At 31.1% G+C, this 24,210-nt stretch overlaps 1 protein-coding gene across 2 annotated transcripts in view; it reads left to right on the top strand.

Annotated features, from left to right (window-relative positions):
* Positions 1-1,454: 1,454 nt before the first annotated feature.
* LOC139499079 (NPC intracellular cholesterol transporter 1-like) overlaps positions 1,455-24,210 on the top strand; it is a 46,458-nt gene continuing 23,702 nt past the window's right edge. For both annotated transcript variants that reach the window (XR_011658095.1, XM_071287751.1), the window contains exons 1-9: positions 1,455-1,607; positions 7,263-7,425; positions 13,326-14,397; positions 16,294-16,432; positions 17,536-17,768; positions 19,240-19,340; positions 19,953-20,116; positions 21,144-21,281; positions 22,605-22,787. Coding sequence is in view for 1 of the 2 variants with exons in the window: in XM_071287751.1 (XP_071143852.1) it covers positions 1,554-1,607; positions 7,263-7,425; positions 13,326-14,397; positions 16,294-16,432; positions 17,536-17,768; positions 19,240-19,340; positions 19,953-20,116; positions 21,144-21,281; positions 22,605-22,787 (2,247 nt within the window). In the remaining variant the exon portion in view is untranslated. The remainder of the gene's footprint in view (positions 1,608-7,262; positions 7,426-13,325; positions 14,398-16,293; positions 16,433-17,535; positions 17,769-19,239; positions 19,341-19,952; positions 20,117-21,143; positions 21,282-22,604; positions 22,788-24,210) is intronic.

Raw genomic sequence — 24,210 nt, forward strand, 5'->3', positions numbered from 1 at the left:
AACTATAGTGATGAACACTTTGAAATATATATGCGTTACATATATAAAAGGATATGAAAAGAAAATAAAAAAATATTTATCGTTTTATTTATGCGTGTTGAATGATAAAAAAAAAGTATAACTTTTCATTTCCGACAATGTCATGTTCTTATACCGACCGAGATATCAACTCGAGAACAATGGGATATCATAACCCATGCGTTCTAAAATTATTGTTGATTTTGTAAATTTTTCAACTTGGTAATTATTATCATTTCGATTCGTTACCGATCTACACCATTCAAAAGTTACATTTATATTACGCATATTAACTACAGTCTATTTAAAATATAATTACAGATAGTATGTTTATAAAATTATAAATATCTCTATTATAAAACTGAGATTTTTATCTCGGCGTCTTATATGTTATGAATTTGCGAAACACAGAATGTACATACATTGACACATTATGATAATTGCCGAAAGCGGCTCTTGACAACATTAGAATAGTAAAGGAAGAATGTCCCCGCTGTCGGCAAAACTCTTAATTATATTACTTGGTAAATCATTATATTTTGAAGGGTGTAACTTTGTTCCGCATGTCAATCTTGGGATTTGTATTCAATCATGATGTTTTATTTAGTTATGTTTTGATTAATATGGAATTCTCCGACGACTTGGACTTTATCTTAGATATAGCCGGACAGTTTGTTTCCACCCGAAACTCAAATATGTATGACCGTTCCAACAACTTGGACGTTGTCATAGATCAAACAGTTTGTTTCCACCCGAAACTCAAATACATATGTATGTTTCGACAACTTGAACAACGGCTAATTTTGCTACTTTTCACACACAAAAAAAAAAAATTGACACGGGACGGACGGACGGACGCACATACTCTTAAGACAATCAGAACTACCAGAGGCGGATTTAGAGGGGCTCAGGATAGTAGCAGCTAGGATTTTCATATTTTGTACAGAAAGTTGTAAATTACTTGCAAGCTGCAGACCCATATACCTTCATGTTCCTCATTTGTGGCGAAAATAGGGGACCAATCGTATGCATGGTTGTCAAAAATGTAACTTCAATATTCCCGCCAACTTCAACTTGCTATCTCGTTATATTATTAAGAAATGATTGCATTCCTTGGTTTCTCAGTACTTATCAGACCTCGTATGATAATATTTAAGGTCAAACAACTACAAAGTCCATGACGCACGGTGGTTATTAAACATTTTAGGTTTTGTTTGTTTTTAAAAATATTTTACGCGGGGGGAAGATATAACTCATTGACAAATAATCTTTTTTCAATTTACCACTTTGTGCATTTTTTCCCGTTTGTTATTCCATTCTTGGTTCCTAGATATATATATTATATATACATATATGACATAACCAGAATATAACGTTTCTGTTGGACTGATTTTATCTAAATTTAGCCTTCCCACACGACGTATGATCAGACCACTTTTGTTCACCTCAGGAGACAAGCAAAACAAACAGATAACTACTCCATTTAACACAGTTTGACACTTCAGTTTAGTTTATCATTTATATCAAATGCAGCAATGGGCGCTGATTTAATTCTCTATTTCTTAATTGTGATTTTCTGTGGAAATTTGGTAAGTAAAATCATGACAGTTTTTGATGTTTGGTCAATATGAAAATGATATATATATGCCGGCCAGTTCATTTGACATATTTGACATATATCTTAAATATTTAATATATTAAAGATATATAATACGACTAGGGGGGTTATATAACAAGTTGGAACTCGAAAATTGGTTAAATTGTAAGAGAAGAAAAAGAGGGCGGAATACTTTGATATTAATATTATTTTATTTTTCGTCAGTTTTGCGGACACCATTGGTCCTATGCGAACGTTTCCTCAACTGAGTTTTTTTAAAACATTATTTCAATTAATTATTGATTTAATGCAGTAATATGAAAATGAAAAGTTTATTAGCATTCAACAGAAACGGATATTATAAATAACACTATTTTTTTTTCTAATTGAATAAAAAATTTGAATTCGTTTTCAAATCTTGTTATTTTAATAAAATATACACCAAATATTACTTTAAAAATGAATCCTATATTTGAAAATGTTTGAGAGATATTTACTTTTTTGACTGGGAACCATACCCTAATTCGATGTAGGTTTGTGATTTTATTGTTTGGGTTAAAAACAAAAACAACATCGTCTCACCAATAAATGTTTCTCGGAATGTTTTTTCCAACTTCCGTAATGTGTGTTATGCAATTACTCACAATGACATAAACATGTCTGTAACCCAATAGTTCCCATTCTTAAATTTTCAATTATATGTCAGACACAGCAAAGCAAATCAAATTATATTTGAAGCCTCATTGAAACAAAGGGAGTTGGCTTTTTTTAAGTTGCTTTACTGAAGTTCAATAGAAGCGTTTCTAATAAAAATATTGTACTCAAATAATTAAAACAAAAAAACAATGGATCTATTGTAATTGCATGTAACGGATGAGTGTGTTTTTTAATTTTTTTATTAAAGTTAATTTTATACCTAGAAAATAAAAGCAAGTGCCCTTACAAGATAAATGGTCTATGTCTTCAGTATTCGAGGGAAAAAGCAAGGGTATAAGGACGAAAACGAAAGCAAAAAAAAAACCCATCCAAAAAGTCAAACCAGGCGCGGATCCAGCCATTTTAAAAAAGGGGGGGGGGGGTTCCAACTATATGCTCCCATTCAAATGCATTGATCGGCCAAAAAGGGGGGTTCCAACTCCCCGGAACCCCCCCGCTGGATCCGCCACTGCAAACTTTAACATTTTCGAATCTCTTCCCCTTTTAATGCATTTGTTTGCTTATAATTCAATCAACAGAAATTTGCCAAAAGAAAGAATTCACAAGAAACTTTGGTTTATTAGATTTCTTGTTGATTCAGAGGTCCACGATTTTAAATAAAAGGATTTTTTTATTTCTAATCTCAAGAACTCACAACTGTTAAAAATACAAGTAGAGTGCACCTTGGTTGTAATTCTTGATCCTTGTTTGTGATTGCCCAATGGGGGACCAGATTAGACAAGGTCAAAAACTAGGACTGATCTTTAGCACTAGTTAGAGAGAATATGCAGAACATAGAGAAAAAGAGGATTTTCCTCGTGTGTGCTGTTTTATTTACTTTGGTAGTCATGGTAATTAACTAGAGGCTCTAAAGAGCCTGTGTCGCTCACCTTGGTCTATGTGCATATTAAACAAAGGACACAAATGGATTCATGACAAAATTGTATTTTGGTGATGGTGATGTGTTTGAAGTTCTTACTTTACTGAACGATTTTGCTTCTTACAATTATATCTATCATGAACTTTGCCCATTAGTAACAGAGAACTATATTTGGTAAAAATTTACATAAATTTACCAAATTAATGAAAATTGTTAAATTTTGACTATAAAGGGCAATAACTCCTTAAGGGGTCAATTGACCATTTAGGTCATGTTGACTTATTTGTAGATCTTACTTTGCTGAACATTATTGCTGTTTACAGTTTATCTCTAACTATAATAATATTCAAGATAATAACCAAAAACAGCAAAATTTCTTCAAAATTACCAATTCAGGGGCAGCAACCCAACAACCGATTGACCGATTCATCTGAAAATTTCAGGGCAGATAGTTCTTGACCTGATAAACATTTTTATCCCCTGTCAGATTTCCTCAAAATGCTTTGGTTTTTGAGTTATAAGCCAAAAACTGCATTTTACCCCTATGTTCTATTTTTAGCCGTGGCGGCCATCTTGGTTGGTTGACCAGGTCACGCCACACATTTTTTAAACTAGATACCCCAAAGATGATTGTGGCCAAGTTTGGATTAATTTGGCCAAGTAGTTTCAGAGGAGAAGATTTTTGTAAAAGATTACTAAGATTTACGAAAAATGGTTAAAAATTGACTATAAAGGGCAATAACTCCTAAACGGGTCAACTGACCATTTTGGTCATGTTGACTTATTTGTAGATCTTACTTTGCTGAACATTATTGCTGTTTACAGTTTATCTCTATCTATAATAATATTCAAGATAATAACCAAAAACAGCAAAATTTCCTCAAAATTACCAATTCAGGGGCAGCAACCCAACAACCGATTGACCGTTTCATCTGAAAATTTTAGGGCAGATAGATCTTGACCTGATAAACATTTTTATCCCATGTCAGATTTCCTCAAAATGCTTTGGTTTTTGAGTTATAAGCCAAAAACTGCATTTTACCCCTTTGTTCTATTTTTAGCCGTGGCGGCCATGTTGGTTGGTTGACCAGGTCACGCCACACATTTTTTAAACTAGATACCCCAAAGATGATTGTGGCCAAGTTTGGATTAATTTGGCCAAGTAGTTTCAGAGGAGAAGATTTTTGTAAAAGATTACTTTAATTAACGAAAAATGGTTAAAAATTGACTATAAAGGGCAATAACTCCTAAACGGGTCAACTGACCATTTTGGTCATGTTGACTTATTTGTAGATCTTACTTTGCTGAACATTATTGCTGTTTACAGTTTATCTCTAACTATAATAATATTCAAGATAATAACCAAAAACAGCAAAATTTCTTCAAAATTACCAATTCAGGGGCAGCAACCCAACAACCGATTGACCGATTCATCTGAAAATTTCAGGGCAGATAGATCTTGACCTGATAAACATTTTTACCCCATGTCAGATTTGCTCTAAATGCTTTGGTTTTTGAGTTATAAGCCAAAAACTGCATTTTACCCCTATGTTCTATTTTTAGCCGTGGCGGCCATCTTGGTTGGTTGACCGGGTCACGCCACACATTTTTTAAACTAGATACCCCAATGATGATTGTGGCCAAGTTTGGTTTGATTTGGCCCAGTAGTTTCAGAGGAGAAGATTTTTGTAAAAGTTAACGACGACGGACGACGACGACGACGACGGACGACGGACGACGGACGACGACGGACGACGGACGCCAAGTGATGAGAAAAGCTCACTTGGCCCTTCGGGCCAGGTGAGCTAAAAATATGAGAGCTGCTGATATTGACATAAACAAATGCAATTTTCAGTAGTTATATGGCTACATTACAAAATTCAGTTTTTTTGCACTTAATAGGTATCTCATAAATAGTGCTTTTTCTGCATGTTCTGTTTCAATGATAATAAAGTAATTTTGGATCACTGTTTTTTCTTCATTTGAGAAGAAGTTAGTTTTCAATATGTATATAGAGAGAAAGGATTCAAAAGGACAAAATAAAGATATTAAGCTTATGGCCTGAACAAGTCCAAATAATTATGACGTCTTGAAAGGCATAAGGTGTAAAAAAAAAATATATAAAAGCCTTTCAAGACATCATAATTATTTGGACTAGGCCTGAACTATTTGCCACTGGATGTTAAGCAACCAACAATCAATCAATCATGCCTTTAACATTGTGAACTTTGCCATGATTTTTAATGTTTAAATGATATTTGACAGGGGAATAGAGTTACCATTTTTTTTCAACATCAACAGAATTTTTAAAACCAACTTTTGAGATTTTTTTATGAGAAAAAAAAGTTTTAACATAATTTGTTCACTTCATTTTACATATATACGCTTTCAGTGCAAGGTCCAGTATTTAAACCATTCTTCTTACAACCAGTCTCTTTTTCATTTGTTTTCACAGGAGATTTCATGCATGATTTTTTAATTGAGTGTATCTCTGAAAGTAGACAATTAATGCTTCCTACAATATTTTTATTGATATTCATTCATAAAAGATATCAGAGGAACAGTCAAACTCATAAATCAAAAATGAACTGACAACACCATCATGGCTTAAAATGTAAAAGACAAACAGACAAATTATTAGTGTATAAGACACTACCCAGAAAACTTAAGACTAAGCAACACGAACCCCCACCAAAAACTGGGATTGACCTCAGGTGGTCATGATCTCATAATGCAGTTCACAGGTGAAACTAATCTTAACGAGTACGAAATTCCAATGAATTCATAATATTAACACCAAATTACTTCAGCAAGTTGTTTGTACATGCTGTAACTATTTATAATGAAAGAACCAATTATTGGATTGTCTGCATATTATATCGTAAAACAAGGATTTAATTGAATTATTTTTGTGTATTTTTGCATGATTGACACAAGGGGTTTTCTTTGTTTCAAAAGCAAATCGGAAGATGACTTTGATAAGTTCGAGTTAAAGTTAAAGCTGGGTTAATGACATACTAAATTCAAATGAATTCAATAATAACCCCAAATTACTTTAAAACAAGTTATTTGTAACTATAAAGAAAGTTCCTATTATCTGATTATCGGGTTGTCTGCATAATTGATAAATTGTAAAACAAGGATTTACTTGAATTAGTTTGGTATACTATTCATGATCGAAACAAGGGGCCCCCGGCTTTTCTTCGTTTAACAAGAAATTCAGTAGAAGACTTTGATAAGTTCAGTCAAAGTTAAGGATGGTTTAATGTATTTGACATCACAAATCTGTGATAAGCTTTAACTATTTTATGAATTTTAAAGACTAAGTATTATATAAAAAACAAACAATTAGTTATTGAACCATGCAGTGTTTAATGATTTAGATACTACACTTAAATTTTCTTCAGAATCATGCAGATTACTGGAAATTCTTAAATCATAACGTACATTTATTATTGTGATTTATTTCATTTTAGACTAAAATGTGATTTTAATTTTTGCGATATTCAGAAAAAATCCTGTTTGATTCATTTAAAAAATTTCAAAATGTGAGTTTTTATTATTGCGTTTACAATGGATTGTAACCCTGTCCCATTTTTGGCAGTAATAAAAAATGTCGCAATAATTTCTGAATTTACAGTAACAATATCTACCTTTCAGTGGACTTTTGTGTACAATACATTTTAATCTATTTCAGAAAAATATATAAGAAATATATCTACAGTATATTTATTTAGTTTCTATCTTCCTTGACATTTGTGATTCCATAGTATAATATTATATAATGTTATAGCCTAATTTATCATGTTCAACTATGTAAATAATATCTATGAGGGTTGTAAATGGGGTACCCCATAATTGACAAATGACAGTAAAATATTTATTAAATAACTTTAACAATAAATATTTAACTAATTGCTTGATGCAAATGGTAGCGTAACAATTTAAAGGCTCATTTGATGTTTGTTATTTATGAACATGTGGTGTTATATGCTTAAAGAACAAAATATTAATTTTTCATTTTTTGGCAGAGTTTCCCTTTTATCAGTTAACATATGTTTATATTTGTAGGTGGTTGCAAAAGATGGTCAATGTTCAATGTACGGAGATTGTGGGCCAGCGGAAGCAGGGTCCTCTAAACATCTCAACTGTAAATATAAAGGACCAGCAAAACCCCTTACAGATCCAGATGGACTCAAAATCCTTGAGACATATTGTCCTGAATTAATAACAGGTAAATATCTGAAAAACCTTTAAAAAACCATGACAGGTCCATGTGGACTGTAAATCTGTCAAGACATATTGTCCTGAATTAGTAACGGGTAAAAAATAGAAAAACCTTAAGAAACCCATGACAGATCCATGTGGACTGTAAATCTGTCAAGACATATTGTCCTGAATTAGTAACGGGTTAAAAATAGAAAAACCTTAAGAAACCCATGACAGATCCATGTGGACTGTAAATCTGTCAAGACATATTGTCCTGAATTAGTAACGGGTAAAAATAGAAAAACCTTAAGAAACCCATGACAGATCCATGTGGACTGTAAATCTGTCAACACATATTGTCCTGAATTAGTAACGGGTAAAAATAGAAAAACCTTAAGAAACCCATGACAGATCCATGTGGACTGTAAATCTGTCAACACATATTGTCCTGAATTAGTAACGGGTAAATATCTGAAACACCTTAAAAAATCCAAGACAGACCCAGATTGACTAAAAATCCTTGAGACATATTGTCCTGAATAAGTAACTGGTAAATATTGGAAACCTTAAGAAAACCATGACTGACCGTAGTGGACTTAATTTTTCTTTAACATGTTTAATCCACAAAAATAAATGAATACACAGTTTTCCAATTGAGATATTGTTTTGAAAATTGTATTTGAATTGAAATATATAGCGAAATTTGCATTTGACCAATTCTTATGGCCAAGAACTGTATCACTTAGTTAAAAAAAATTAGCTGTAAGCACAAAAATTAGAGGGAATTAAAAGACACTGAAAGAATTTTAAAGAGATATAGGAAGATGTGGTGTGAGTGCCAATGAGACCATCAGGAAATATTATTATCTAAATGGCTCTTTACAGGAAGAAAGTTAAGTTATTAAACGACTCAAATTATTTATGGAGGGCTTATATATATGTTACAGTAAATAGGTGAAATTAGGAATTACATGTAATTACTAAAATTTAGGAATTACAGGTAATTCCCGATGCACTTAGTTAATACAAGTAATTCCTTAAACAGCCCAGTTATTACCAGTAATTACTAATTTTAAAATGAATTATTACACCTATTTACTGACTGCTAAAACAATGTTGTATTATGGTCAGATGATCAAAAGTTATATGGTAATACTAATTAGAAGATCAGTTAGTACGTTTAAAATATTGAATAGTTGATTTGTATTAAAAATATCTTGAATAAATATGGACTTTCAAATATTTGGTTAAATCAGAGTAACTTTAGTTTTAATCCAAAATGGTTAAAGATGAGCATTAAACAGAGAATTTTTGACCAATTTCAGCAGACATGGAAATCAGAAATGAAAAATTCTCCCAAATCATTATGTTTTAACTTTTAAAAAAAAAACCTTGAGTTTGAAGAATATTTAGACTTATTAACTTATAATGATAAGATAATGTTATGTAGGTTAAGAACTGGAATGAACTGTTATGTGCATTAGCTTCCAGATATAAAAAAAAAAAATATATATTTTTTTATTGTTAAATCATTAATAAAAATGATATAGTGAAATTATAATTCACTGTTAGCAGCCAATCTGGTTCTATTTTGTTAAATTAGCTGCGAAACAAGGTTGATGAGTTGTGCACTTGCTAGTGAATATTTGGACCTCATTGAATACGTATTCATGTGACCTTCAATTCAACCCCTAGCTGGAGATGGGTTATCGATGTATAAGCTATTACAATTGTAAGAGTTTTGCAGAACAAATAGTCTCGCCTACTTTTGCTGTTAATCGCAGGCTCAACAAAAATGAGGAAAAGATATTAAAATTTTCCTCTAGATACTATCTTTTGACTTAAGTACTTTAAGAAGCTTCTGTCAAAATTGGGTAAAAATCCAGGATGGTTTATAAAATCTAATGTTTTAAAATCTTTAACTGCAGAGTTTATGTAATGTTAACTGGGAAAAAAACTAGGCCATTTATGATGTTTATAAGTAATATAGGGAAAAAAAGGATTTTTTTTTACAAACTTTACTTACGGATATTATCTTATGATCATAAACATTTAGCTTCTGTCCAAGTTTGGTAGAAATCCAGGATATTTGGAGAAAGTTATTTTAAAGTTTTAAACCACAGTGCATGATTGAGATTTTAGTTCAACAAAATTATGAAAATCAATTTTGGATTGATATCATTGTCTTGCATATATAAATGCATATAGTGACGGAGTTACAAGACCTATAAAACAACCATTTTCCAGATTCAATTCACAAACACTAAAGAGTATGCACTTTTGATGTGCCTTATATTCCTACATCCTTAAGTAAGCTCCCTTAAAATCCCTACCCTTTACTTTCTTATTTGGTATCTTGAATTATGTTTTTCATTTTAAAACAAAAACATCAAGTTAGTAAATAGCTGTAAAAATGACAAAAAAAATCAGTAATTACCAGTAATCACTGAAACAACTAGTAAATACATGTATTTACTAAATTGGCTAGTAATTACAGGTATTTACTGAAATGTTTAGTAATTACGTGTAATTCCTAATTTCACCTATTTACTGTAACATATATATAGGGAGGAAATTCAATTAAATTTTCGTAACCAGACAAGAAAATAATTGACTAGTTTTACGACAAACTCGTAACTTGTTCATTTGTATGATAAAGAAATCGTATATTTACATAACATCATAACATCGAGATATCAGGATCTTAAGTCGGTCAGGTGACCTTAAACTTAGTTTGCTTTATACGATAAGGGCAAGAACTGGTGCAACATTAATCAATGAATACCAGAGAGTTGTGTGTATAGTGAAATGAGTGTATTACAATTTATTATATATTTGACTTGTTCAAGAAGAATTTAAAACACCGGCTATTTCAGTTTCTTCCATTTAAAATTCATTGTAATTGAATATGGCCAGGGTTGTTTAAATTGTTGGTTTACAGATTTTTTTATGTACAAATAAATTAAAGTCAACTCGGTCAGTAAAAGAAATTAATAAAAAAAATCATACAAGATATAAATATATATAAAGAAAGAAATCTTCATTTTTCTTACAATTGTATTGAATAAAAAAGCATGAAATGTTTATTTTTTCATTTGAAAATTGTAAAAATTGGGTCAACAGATCTGTTTACCAACAAATAAAAACTCTGGCCTAACATGCCTGAGGTGACAAATCAACAAGTTTTTTCTCAAAATCAAAGTATTTTTGTATTTTTTCTGATAGAAATTGAGATACATAAATGAACCTTGAATAGTGTTTTCTGATATCTAATATTTATGTGTATCATGTTATTAATCTGAAGTAAATAAAAATAGTACTGTACCAAGTACAAATAGAGTTATAACAGCACTTTTTTCTATTAGATGAAAATTCCAAATCTACAGGTAACCTTTGGAAGTTGACCAACTGGTTCTTCTCAGACATCTAAGATTATGCATACAGAACAGTCTCTTGTAAAGAGTTGTCTCATTGGCAATCCTAACACATTTTTTTTTTTATATTATTTTTTTAATAGATTTTGATTTTGAATTTCTTTTATAAACACAACCAGCAGCCATGTTTAGACAGACCCAGATTGACTAAAAATCCTTGAGACATATTGTCCTGAATAAGTAACTGGTAAATATCTGAAACACCTTAAAAAATCCAAGACAGACCCAGATTGACTAAAAATCCTTGAGACATATTGTCCTGAATAAGTAACTGGTAAATATTGGAAACCTTAAGAAAACCATGACTGACCGTAGTGGACTTAATTTTTCTTTAACATGTTTAATCCACAAATTAAAATAAATGAATACATAAAATTGAGAATGGAAATGGGGAATGTGTCAAAGAGACAACAACCCGCCCAAATAAAAAACAACAGCAGAGGGTCACCAACAGGTCTTCAATGTAGCGAGAAATTCCCGCACCCGGAGGCGTCCTTCAGCTGGCCCCCAAACAAATATATACTAGTCCAGTGATAATGAACGCCATACTAACACAGTTTTCCAATTGAGATATTGTTTTGAAAATTGTATTTGAATTGAAATATATATATATAGCGAAATTTGCATTTGACCAATTCTTATGGCCAAGAACTGTATCACTTAGTTAAAAAAAATAGCTGTAAGCACAAAAATTAGGGGGAATTAAAAGACACTGAAAGAATTTTAAAGAGATATAGGAAGATGTGGTGTGAGTGCAAATGAGACCATCAGGAAATATGATTATCTAAATGGCTCTTAACAGGAAGAAAGTTAAGTTATTAAACAACTCAAATTATTTATGGAGAGCTTATATATCATGTATATATATAGGGAGGAAATTCAATACAATTTTCGTAACCAGACAAGAAAATAATTAACTAGTTTTACGACAAACTTGTAAGTTGTTCATTTGTATGATAAAGAAATCGTATATTTACATAACACCATAACATCAAGATATCAGGATCTTAAGTCGGTCAGGTGACCTTAAACTTAGTTTGCTTTATACGATAAGGGCAAGAACTGGTGCAACATTAATCAATGAATACCAGAGAGTTGTGTGTATAGTGAAATGAGTGTATTACAATTTATTATATATTTGACTTGTTCAAGAAGAATTTAAAACACTAGCTATTTCAGTTTCTTCCATTTAAAATTTATTTTAATTGAATATCATGCCAGGGTTGTGTATTAATTTGAGGGTTTACAGATTTTTTTTATGTACAAATAAATTAAAGTGGACTAGGTCAGTAAAAGAAATTAATAAAAAAAAATCACACAAGACATAAATATGTATCTACAGAAATATATCTTCTTTTTTCTTACAATTGTATTGAATAAAAAAGCATGAAATCTTTAAAAAATCAGGTCAGAAGATCTGTAAACCAAGGATATATAACTTACATACAACGGTTTACAACCTTGTGTTAACCAACAGATTAAAACTCTGGCCTAACATGCCTAAGGTGACAAATCAACAAGTTTTTCACAAAATCAAAGTATTTTTGTATTTTTGTGATAGTAATTGAGATACATAAATTATAAATGAATCTTGAATAGTGTTTTCTGATACTTTATTTATGTTATTTATGTGTATCATGTTATAGTCTGAAGTAAATAAAAATAGTACTGTACCAAGTACAAATAGAATTATAACAGCACTTTATTCTATTAGATGAAAATTCCAAATCTACAGGTAACCTTTGGAAGTTGACCAACTGGTTTTTCTCAGACATCTAAGATTATGCATACAGAACAGTCTCATTGGCAATCCTAACACATTTTTTTTTTTATATTATTTTTTTTAATAGATTTTGATTTTGAAGTCCTTTTGTAAACACAACCAGCAGCCATGTTAATGATGTTTAAATAGAAATGAAATTTTTGCCCATCTATTAATATAGATAACAAATTTCAACAATAATAACTCCCTCATTTAAGTTTATATAATAGAATAAGGATGTAAGTTATTAATTATTAACAAAAGGTGACCATCAAAAGGGGCTTTGTTGTTAATTTCTGTGTCATTTAGTCTCTTGTGTAGACTTGTCATCTCATCTCAATCACAATGGTACCACATCTACTTATTATTATATTTGAATATGAAATGTACATTATCTTATTTGACTCAATGTATTTATGAAAGCAGATATAAAGCAGTTACTGATTGTTGTACTAGAAATGAGTTTTTTAAGGTATTAATTCGTGATACAACCAAACTCTGTACACTCAAGCTAATTTAGGTGTACCTTAACAGAATTACTAATATGTTTTAATTTGTTTTTTCAGGAAATAATACGTTAACATGCTCTGATACTACCCAGCTTTGTACGCTACATGCTAATTTAGGTGTACCTCTGTCAGAAGTAAATTTGGTATCTTAATTTGACTCAAATTCTTACAAAAGCTGATATAAAGCAGTAGATAATGTTTTTCTTTTTTTTTCTTTCAGGAAATAATACGTTAACATGTTGTGATACAACCCAACTCCGTACACTGCAGGCTAATTTAGGTGTACCCCAGCAGATGCTGCTAAGATGTCCGTCTTGTTTCCGTAACTTTCTAAATCTCTACTGTTATACAACATGCAGTCCAAACCAAAATAACTATGTGACTATTGATTACGTAAAGCCTGATATACCAACTGGCAATAAAGAAGCAGCAGTTGCCACCCACTATTATATCTCAGAAAATTTTGCTAATGGTATGTTTAATTCTTGTAAAGATGTTCAAATGCCAAGTGCCAATCAGAAAGCGTTGAACATTCTATGTGGACATACTGCTGCAGAGTGCACACCTCAAAAATGGCTGGATTTCATGGGGGATACATCAAATGGACAAACGCCATTCAGAATCACGTTTGTTATTGGAAACACGGCCACACCCCCTCCAGGAACGAACGTAACCTTACATCCAATGGATGCTATGACATCTAAATGTAGTGAAAGAGCTTTCAACAAATCAGCATGTAGCTGTCAAGATTGTGCAGCATCATGTGCACCGATTCCATCCCCGCCACCGACAGAAATTGAATCCACTATATTGGGTTTGGATACTTGGTATTTTGTAATGGGATTATTATACATAGTATTTCTAATTGTCTTTTTCACGTCGTACCTTGTTAGTTACTTTCTTTGTGAACCACAACAGGAACAAAACTCCTTTACAACAGTTTATCAAAATGGTACTCAGGGTAATGGTACAACAAATATGGATGGTTCTCACTCAGAAAAAAATCATAACCAAACAAAATATAATTCTGAGGCCATTGTTCAACTGTCTGATATAAGTTATATGGAAAAGCTTGGTGCAGCAATGGAACGAATTTTACAAAGGACATTTACTAGATGGGGTGCCTGTTGTGCTAGACATCCAGTTCTAGTAATAGTGCTTGGTGTTATCATTGCTGGAGGCCTGTCTGCTGGTATTGCTTTGTTCAAGGTTACGACCAATCCAGTAGAACTTTGGTCATCTAGTAATAGTAGAGCCAGACAGGAGAAAGATTACTTTGATTCACATTTTGGGTAAGTTTTCTTTTGATTCACATTTTGGGTAAGTTTTCTTTTGATTCACATTTTCAGTAAGTTTTCTTTTGATTCACATTTTGAGTAAGTTTTCAATTGATTCACATTTTCAGTAAGTTTTCTTTTGATTCACATTTTGAGTAAGTTTTCGATTGATTCATATTTGGGTAAATTTTCTTTGATTCACATTTCTCTCATTTCCATAAACCTGCTGTATGTATTATAACTGTTGATTCATTTCATTTTCTATGGATTCCAATAGTGTGGATTGAGGAACAATTATATTTTTGTGGGTATTTATAGTTTATTTTGTTTTGCCAAAGTTTGCTTACAAGCTATATAATAGTCTGTATTAAATGTGTGAGACATTGAAAATAAAAAATGTGGGGTTCATCAATTATTCTCATCAAAATTTGTGAAATTTTTTATTCCATGAATAATTACTAATCCATTTTTTTGAAAGATATGCAAACTGATTTCTTATATATTTTTTTTTAATGTTGTCGAAATTATCGAATCAATGTATGCATATAATATATATCTAAACAGATTTATGACAATCTATTACATGTTATTGACAAAAATTTATTTCATTTTCTTGTGAATTTTGCTTTTAAGCCAATTAACATGATTAACTTTTTAAGTTTGTTGTTCAAGTTTACTGGATAGTAACATTGATAAATATTCAACACAAATCACATGACAAATAAGTGAATTAATAAGATCATTATTTTTATGTCCTACCTACAATAGTAGAGGAGCATTATGTTTTCTAGTCTGTGTTCCTGTTCTTTCCTCCGTCCGTCTGTCCGTCCGTCTGTCCCACTTCAGGTTAAAGTTTTTGGTCAAGGTAGTTTTTGATGAAGTTGAAGTCCAATCAACCTGAAACTTTATACACACGTTCCCTTTAATATGATCTTTCTAATTTTCATGCCAAATTAGAGTTTTAACCCCAATATCACAGTTCACTGAACACAGAAAATGATAATGTGAGTGGGGTATCTGTGAACTATGGCCACATTCTCTTCTTTTTTTTTTAACTTAATTGCATTTTGGTTTGTTAATAATAAGACTTTTCTAGAACTGTTGTTGAATGATATATTTTAAATTTGTCCTTTTGAAAATTAGTTATTACTATTTACAGTACAGGTTTGTTTACATTCCTCCATTACAGTTTCCCCCCTCACACTTTTGCTGAGCAACTATTGGTTATAGTTGAAAAGGGAGATAATTAAAAAGATTTTCTATAATTGTGTATTTTAGACCATTTTATAGAATAGAGTAGTCAGTCCTAATATTCTTTAAATCATGGTTTTCCACTTGTGCTATGCGACAGCTGATGTTTATAACAAGAGGTTTTAGTTAACAGGGGAGATAATTTTTAAAATATTTTATATTTTGTATTTTAGCCTATTTTACAGAATAGATTTTCAGTGAGTCATGACATTCTTTCATCATGGTTTTCCCCTTGCACTTTTGCTGTGCCATGGTGGAAGTTTTTAACAAGGAATAGTAGTTAGAAAGGGAGATTTTTGAAAAAAAATATTTTGTAATTTAGACCATTTTTTAGAATTCTTCATAATCATTTATGGTTTCCCCTCACCATTGCGCTGTGCCGTAACTGAATTCTTAACAAGATTTAATAGTAAAAAAAGGGAGATAATTAATAAAATTGAGAATGGAAATGGGGAATGTGTCAAAGAGACAACAACCCGACCAAATAAAAAACAACAGCAGAGGGTCACCAACAGGTCTTCAATGTAGCGAGAAATTCCCGCACCCGGAGGCGTCCTTCAGCTGGCCCCTAAACAAATATATACTAGTCCAGTGATAATAAACGCCATACTAATTTCCAATTTGTACAGATAATTGTATGTTTTATATTTTGCATTGTAGACCATTTTACAGAATAGAACAGTTAGTGATAACCAGACCAAACAACCATACAAACTACAGACATCCACTACCTCCACCTGCTCCATCAACAGCTTACGTCAACTACAGTAATCTCTTTGATAAAGAATTCTTACATATGGTAATAATATTCTGAAAATTCTGAAATTCTTTATTAGTTTTTACTATTTGCTAAAAATTGAGATAATATAATATAATATAATAAGCAGTATTGCAAAACATAAAAACTTGTGTCCATTGTTGCAATAACAAATGTAAAAAGATATCAAAAGTCCAAAAAGAATATTATTTGTTTAGATATCTGGTCCAATTAGCCGTTTCAGAATCTAAGGGACTATAGGTAATTTCATTGTTCGTACACCACAAGGAAAATAACGTCACATCATTGGTTGAATTCCCATTGTTTAGGACGTTTTTAACCAATCACAATTTCTGTACACTTTTGAAAATATTCCCCATAATGCATTAGATTCTGAAACAGGGAATTCACAATGTTCAGGTCAAATTTTATGATTTTCATAAATAATGAAATAAAAAAAGGCTGGAAAACACTCAGGATAATACTTTTGAATTATATCAAATTAATTTTGTACTTAAACTTCTTAAAATGTAAAACAAAAATCATTCAATTTCAAGAATTGGTAGGTAAGTCTTGTGTGTTTAATAAATTGTTAATTTCATTCAAGCATCTAGAAATATAATACAATAATCTTCCTGATGCAAGAAACAGGATATAACGTTTGGAATTATAATAAATTTTTATTTTTTATTTCAAATTCTAGATATATAATACAAGAATCTTTCAGACCTGCAAGAAACGGGATACAACGCTTTCGGAATGATAATACTTTTATTTTTTTATTTCAAGCTTCTAGAAATAATATACAAGAATCTTACTGATGCAATAGATGAGAGACAAATTTTAGAATTATGATTTTTTTTTATTTTCATTCAAGCTTCTAGAAATATGATACATTTTGTACAAGAATCATGATGCAAGAAATGGGAGACAACTTTAGGAATTATGATAAATTTTTATTTTTGCTCACACTTCTATAAATACAATACATTAGAATCTTCTAGATGCAAGAAATGGGATACAAGTTTTGGAATTATGATAAATTTTTATTTTTCATTCAAGTTCTAGAAATATAATACAAGAATCTTTCAGATGCAACAAATGGGATACAACTTTTGGAATAAAAATGAATAATTTTTAATTAGCTTCTAGATATGCAACTTGAGATTGAGGCTTTGACAGCAACCTATAACAACAAGACGGTAAAATTAGAAGACATCTGCTTTAAACCATTAGCTCCCGACAATAATAATTGTGCAACACAGAGTGTGTTAGAATACTGGCAGAAGAACCATACCACCCTTGACAAAGTTATCATGGATGAGTGGGGATTTACCGTAATGGCAGATTTTATAGACCATTTTGAATATTGTGTGAGGTGAGTGGGGATTTACCGTAATGGCAGATTTTATAGACCATTTTGAATATTGCGTGAGGTAAGTAACAGGATCAATCACCACCAACACCACAATCTTGCTCACTTTCAATATTCTATATATTTTGTATACTGTAAATTCAGAAATTATTGTGATGTCTTTATTATTGTGAACAATACAACAGGGATATAATCGCAATGATTTCAGTTTGCATTATGAAATTTATATTTGACTTCAACACCCTTGACAAAATAATCATGGATGAGTGGGGATTTACCATAATGGCAGATTTTATAGACCATTTTGAATATTGTGTGAGGTGATTGGCAATCACCGTTAACATGAAAATCTTTCTCACTTTCAATATTCTATATATTTTGTGTTTACTGTAAATTCAGAAATTATTGCGAAAAATACAACAGGGATATGCATAATCGCAATAATTTATTAAGTTTGATTTTGAAATTTTTATATGACTTAAGGGGGTTCGCGGGTCTAAATCATATAGGATTTTTCTATATTTTTCTACAAATGAACTTTTAATCTTATAGTTAATAGAAAAATAAAATAAAAGAGTGGGGTCACCGTTCATTTGCGCTCACAATCTGCCTTCAAAACAAGCATACATTTTTGTAAAGGTGGTTTTTTTCTGTTGAAGTAATAGGAGCAATAAAGGTAATATCAAAATAAAAAAAAGAAATTTATTACAGAAATCGCTAAAATTTTACAATAATTTAGTTTAAGTACAGCTTATATGGAAATTATTTTAAAAAAGATAGGTCACCGATGAGTTGAAAAAGATGTTTCAATTTTAGAGCCAAAAAATGGCATTTTTCCACCAAAGGGAGATAATTTGGAACTTTTTCAATGATGTATACATTTTGAAAGTCATCTGGAGCCAACACAAATTGATTGTTTTGAATGATTTTTGTACCATATGATAAAGTAACAACTACTAAAGGAAATAAATAAAACTTGTAATGAAAAACAAATGTTTGATTTTTTTCGGAAATTTTTATACCCTCGAGCCTCCTTAAACAGAATTTTTCTCAATATGACAAAAACTTAGAATTACATTTTAGTCTGATATGGCAAAATCACAATAATAAATGCACACAATAATTTTTGAATTTACAGTAACTGCTCTGTAAAAGGCCTATGTTTTACACAATGTATATGTCTATCTGATACACAATTACGTTAGATTTTGAAAAATTCACCAACACCATAATAAGGAATTTTATTATTTTAATACAATGTACTTGGTTATGTTCAAGTGGGTTTTTTTTAACTCTAATAATATAATGCATAATAAATATTTTGGTTATTGAGAAATCCACAAACTTTATTTAAAAATTATTTTTTTTTAGAAAATTATGTACAGCAATTTGAAATTTTTTTATGTGTGTTTTTTTTAATGGATTTTAAATGTGGCAGATAGAAAATATGATAAAGTGCTTTCATGTTTTACAGCGCTCCTGCTTCAACACAAGACACCAAAGGATTGAATATATCGTGTCTGGCAGTAGACTCTGCACCTACTTTCCCCTGGGTAGTGATGGGAGGATACGATAGTATGTATAACAACTTGTTTATTCTTACTGATCACCTGGTAACATTCCTAGTATGCATAACCAAGTTAGGGTCATAGAAGTAAAAGGGGGAAAGGAGGTTCTTTACATAGTCATATAGAAAATAAAAAAGTCATTTCACAATAAACAAAAAAAAATAAAAATAGCTTACAGATTGCCTTTTTAACCATTTTGTAGGAATCACAGTAAATAAGGAGCTTTAAAGCAAGAAAACATATAATAGATATAGGATTGATTGATTGTTGGTTGATTTATGCTGCATTAGCACAACGAGGCTATATCGCAGCGAAATAGATATTTTTATTAAATAGATATAATTGTATTGCATTCAGCAAAACAATAAAAACATCATAGATATAGGAAGATTTGGTATGAGTGCCAATGAGACAACTCTCCATCCAAGTAACAACTTATAAAAGTAAACCATTATAGGTCAATGTACGGCCTTCAACACATAGCCTTGGCTCACACTGAACAGCAAACTATAAAGGGCCCCAAAAATGACTAGTGTAAAACAATTCAAAAGGGAAAATGAACCAATGTGTCAATTATTTCTGTTCTTCTGTTTAAAATAACAAATGCTCTTTTTTTCAGGTACAAATTACAAGAATTCTACAGCATTTGTCATTACTTTTCTGGTGAATAACCACTTAAAAGATGAAGAGAACGAAAAAGCTAAAGCTTGGGAAAAGGTTTTGATATCATACCTACAAAGTAAACAGGATCATCCCAATATGACTATTTCATTTAGTACAGAGGTAAGGACTGTTCCATTAACTACATGGGGGAGGTTAAGTAGTGAAGTTTTATGTTTTGATAAAGATTGTTGGTCATTTTTGAAATAATCAAAATTACTAAATAAAATATGGCTATAGAGGGAATATGTAGGTTCTTTCCTAATCACCCTCATCCATTCTAATGGAATAGCCCATTATCATCTACAGTACTTCCTTAATTGTCCACATATGATAAAATTTGAAGGGATACTATTGGGGCAGGCTTTTGCATTTACTTTAAGATAATCTTATATCTTAGCCTGATGATGACATCATGTTGTTTTTTTAATAAATGTTTTTTTTTTTTTCCCAGAGACAGATGTATAACATGTAAAAGTTTTCCCATATTTGAATTTTATGTAAAATTATACTAATTCATTGCTATATACTATTTTCTTGAATAAAAATTGTTCGAACTATTAAAAAGCAATACAATCCATAGATAAAGGAAGATGTGGTATGAGTGCCAATGAGACAACTCTTTATCCAAATAACTACACAGCTAATCCCAACAAAACATCTACAGTTTTCAGGTTTTACATTGCAAACACTGGAATTGAAATCAAATAATGCAAAATTTATTTGAGTTATTGCCCCTTAACCATAAATTTTAATTTTCATTTGCACATTTTATTCTTTCAGCAATAGAACAACTAATTATGTTTATATCTTTTCCATTTCTTGTTTAAATGAGACTCTTAATGAGAATTAAAGTGATTTATATATATTAATTAATTAAAAGAAATTAAGAAAATATCATAGAACTAATTGTTTATAAGCTGAATTTAGCACGCCTCTAGGTGCAGGATTTTCTTGCTGTATTAAAGACCCATTGGTGGCCTTTGGCTGTTTACTGCTCATTGGTTGGGTTGTTGTCTCTTTGACACATTTTCCATTTCCATTCTCAATTTTATTTATGATTGATAATTTGCTGCTGATAATATGAATAGAAATGATAAAAAAAAATGTCATGACAATGTTTGTTTTATGAACATATTTGTCTTTTCAGAGATCTATAGAGGATGAGTTGAACAGAGAAAGTCAGTCTGATGTCTTAACCATTCTTATCAGCTACCTGATTATGTTTGGATATATAACCCTAACCCTTGGGCAGTATGGGTCATGTGACAACCCTGCAAGACTATTGGTAATATTTCATTTTATTATACTTCACATGAAAATGCCACATTTTGATTGGACAATACTTAGAGAAATAATTAACTCTATTCCATAGCTCAGCAGGAGACAATTCTTTGATGTTCACCCTCTTGTGCAGACAAATAAAAAATCGATAATTAAAATGAAATCCAATTACAACAATAAATTAAAGACAATGATTAAGTTCTACGTTTTGGCCTGACTTTTTCATAGACTGTCAAAATAAAAAAAAATCTTTCTTCTCTTCTGTTATTTTTTTAATAACTGTAACATTGTTATGTACATGAAATCTCAGTTAACATGGTTAAGTGTGTCTGTACTTAAAGAAATATTTTTTTATCAATATTATACAAATATAGTTAGCAGTTTCAATTAACACATTAGAAATTTGAAATCCCATATGTTTGGGATGATGAAGTTTATTAAGATAATTACTCTTTATTTTAAAAACTTCTTTCAAAAATGAATACATGTTAATATGGATATACATGTAGCAATTTAAACTCAATCACAGTAGGCCGTCTTACTTTCCACCAAATATTTTGTGTTTATAATACATCTTATCGCTAAACCCCGGTTGACCCGGCCGCTTGAACTTTTGACGTATGCAACAATCACTTTTCCATTGTGGTGTCAGATATTTTGTTTTGTGACGTCAAAATTTTACGGGAACCTGTGTGATATCCAGTAATGGCGGACAAATAGCAATAAGGTGTATTAAGCTACTGTGGATTCATAATTATTCTTTGGATACCAATTTTCGTGGATTTCATGAGTACAGGGAAACCACCAAAAAAAATGTTCAACTAATTGCGACTTAGCTGTATGATTAAATGCAGACATTTGGAAAACCATGAAATCAAATGTCAAGGAAAATGCAAATTTTCCTAAATCCACGAAAATTGGTACACACGAAAAAAAATGAATCCACATTAATATACTGTAGCAATTTGAACTCGCTCACTCACTTGCAGCAGATTTTACTATCCACTAAATAGTAATAGTGTATACCACCAGTACTTTCATATTTATAATATTAAGTTACTGTAGATTCATAGATATTCATTTGATTACAATTTTTGTGGATACAGGGGAACCACAAATTTAAATGTGCAACAAATTACAAATTTTCTTAAGGAGTGTATGCAGACTTTTCATAAACCACTTAATTAAACATCCACAAATATGCAAGTTTTCTTCAAACCACAAAAATTGGAACCCAGCTGAAAATAAATGAATCCACTGTATTAGCTTTTCATAATGCTAATGTTCTTCATTGCTAAATTGATTTCTAAATTGATTTTATTTGCAGATTGATTCTAAGATAACATTAGGACTATCAGGAGTAACAATTGTACTATTATCAGTAGCTGCCTCCCTCGGGACCTATAGTTACTTTGGAATACCAGCAACACTTATCATCATAGAAGTGGTACCATTCTTAGTCCTGGCTGTCGGTGTGGACAACATCTTTATTTTAGTCCAAACTTACCAGGTACAGTTTTTAAAGCTTGTATCTCTTAAATTATTATGTTTTAAGTCACCTTGATATATTGATACATACAAACAATTGTACTCATGTGAATATGAGACAAGGATTTGTATTGCTCATACTGGACCATACACGTATACTCGTATGGTCTGACCGTAAGCGTATGGTTGGACCATATATTATTGTTTATCGGTCGTCCCACTGTCTATATCAATCTGTTCAGCTCTTAACACTTTTCCGTATCATGTCTTTGTGACGTCAAATACGTTGACCCGGCCTTAATAACTTTGACCCGGACATATCAGCGACGTCATAATGTTTGAACCGACGTTAATAACTTTGACCCGAACTTATCAAGTCATCTTTTGTGTTCTGGTGAAACAAAGAAAACACTTCTGAAACACGCAAATATAGCCCGATAAATCGATTATCAGATTATCTGCATATTGATAAGCTATAATATCAGCTGCTTGACATTATATGAAGGCTTTTTATACGCCCGTCAAAATTTTGACGGGACGTATTATGGTATACAAATGTCCGGTGTCCGTCCGTCTGTCTGTCTGTCCGTCTGTCTGTCCGTCTGTCCGTCTGTCCATCTGTCCGGCGTAAACATGTCGCACCGTAACTTGAGAACGACTTATCCAAATTTCATGAAACTTAATATAGTTGTTTCTTATGATGGTCAAATGATCTGTATACTTTTTGGTGAAAATAAGATTTAAACTTTTTGAGTTACGGCACTTTGTTACTAAAACAGGAGTGTGTTTTTTTTCACATGTCGCACCGTATCTCAAAAAGATTTCTTGATTATTGCTTAAAACTTTACACACTTCTTAGTTATATTAATCTTAATATCTGTATACTTTTTGGTGATGATTCAAAATTCCATTTTTGAGTTTTTTAGTATTTTGTAAAAAAGGGGGAGGGTTTTTTTACATGTCGCGCCGTATCTCAAAAACGATTTATGATTATTGCTTAAAACTTTACACACTTCTTTGTTATATTAATCTCAAGATCTGTATACTTTTTGGTGATGATTCAAAATTTCATTTTTGAGTTATTGAGTATTTTGTAAAAAAGGGGGAGGGTTTTTTTACATGTCGTGCCGTATCTCAAAAACCATTTATGATTATTGCTTAAAACTTTACACACTTCTTTGTTATATTAATCTAAAGATCTGTATACTTTTTGGTGATGACTCAAAATTTTATTTTTGAGTTATTGAGTATTTTGTAAAAAAGGGGAGGGGTTTTTTTACATGTCGCGCCGTATCTCAAAAACAATTTATGATTATTGCTTGAAACTGTACACACTTCTTTGTTATACTAATTTAAAGATCTGTATACTTTTTGGTTTGATTCAAAATTTTATTTTAGTGATATTTGTAAAAAAAAAACAGGGTGTGCGGGGGGGGGGGGGGGGG

This window comes from Mytilus edulis, chromosome 12 (assembly GCF_963676685.1).
Source record: "Mytilus edulis chromosome 12, xbMytEdul2.2, whole genome shotgun sequence".
In the NCBI taxonomy this organism is placed as follows: domain Eukaryota; kingdom Metazoa; phylum Mollusca; class Bivalvia; order Mytilida; family Mytilidae; genus Mytilus; species Mytilus edulis.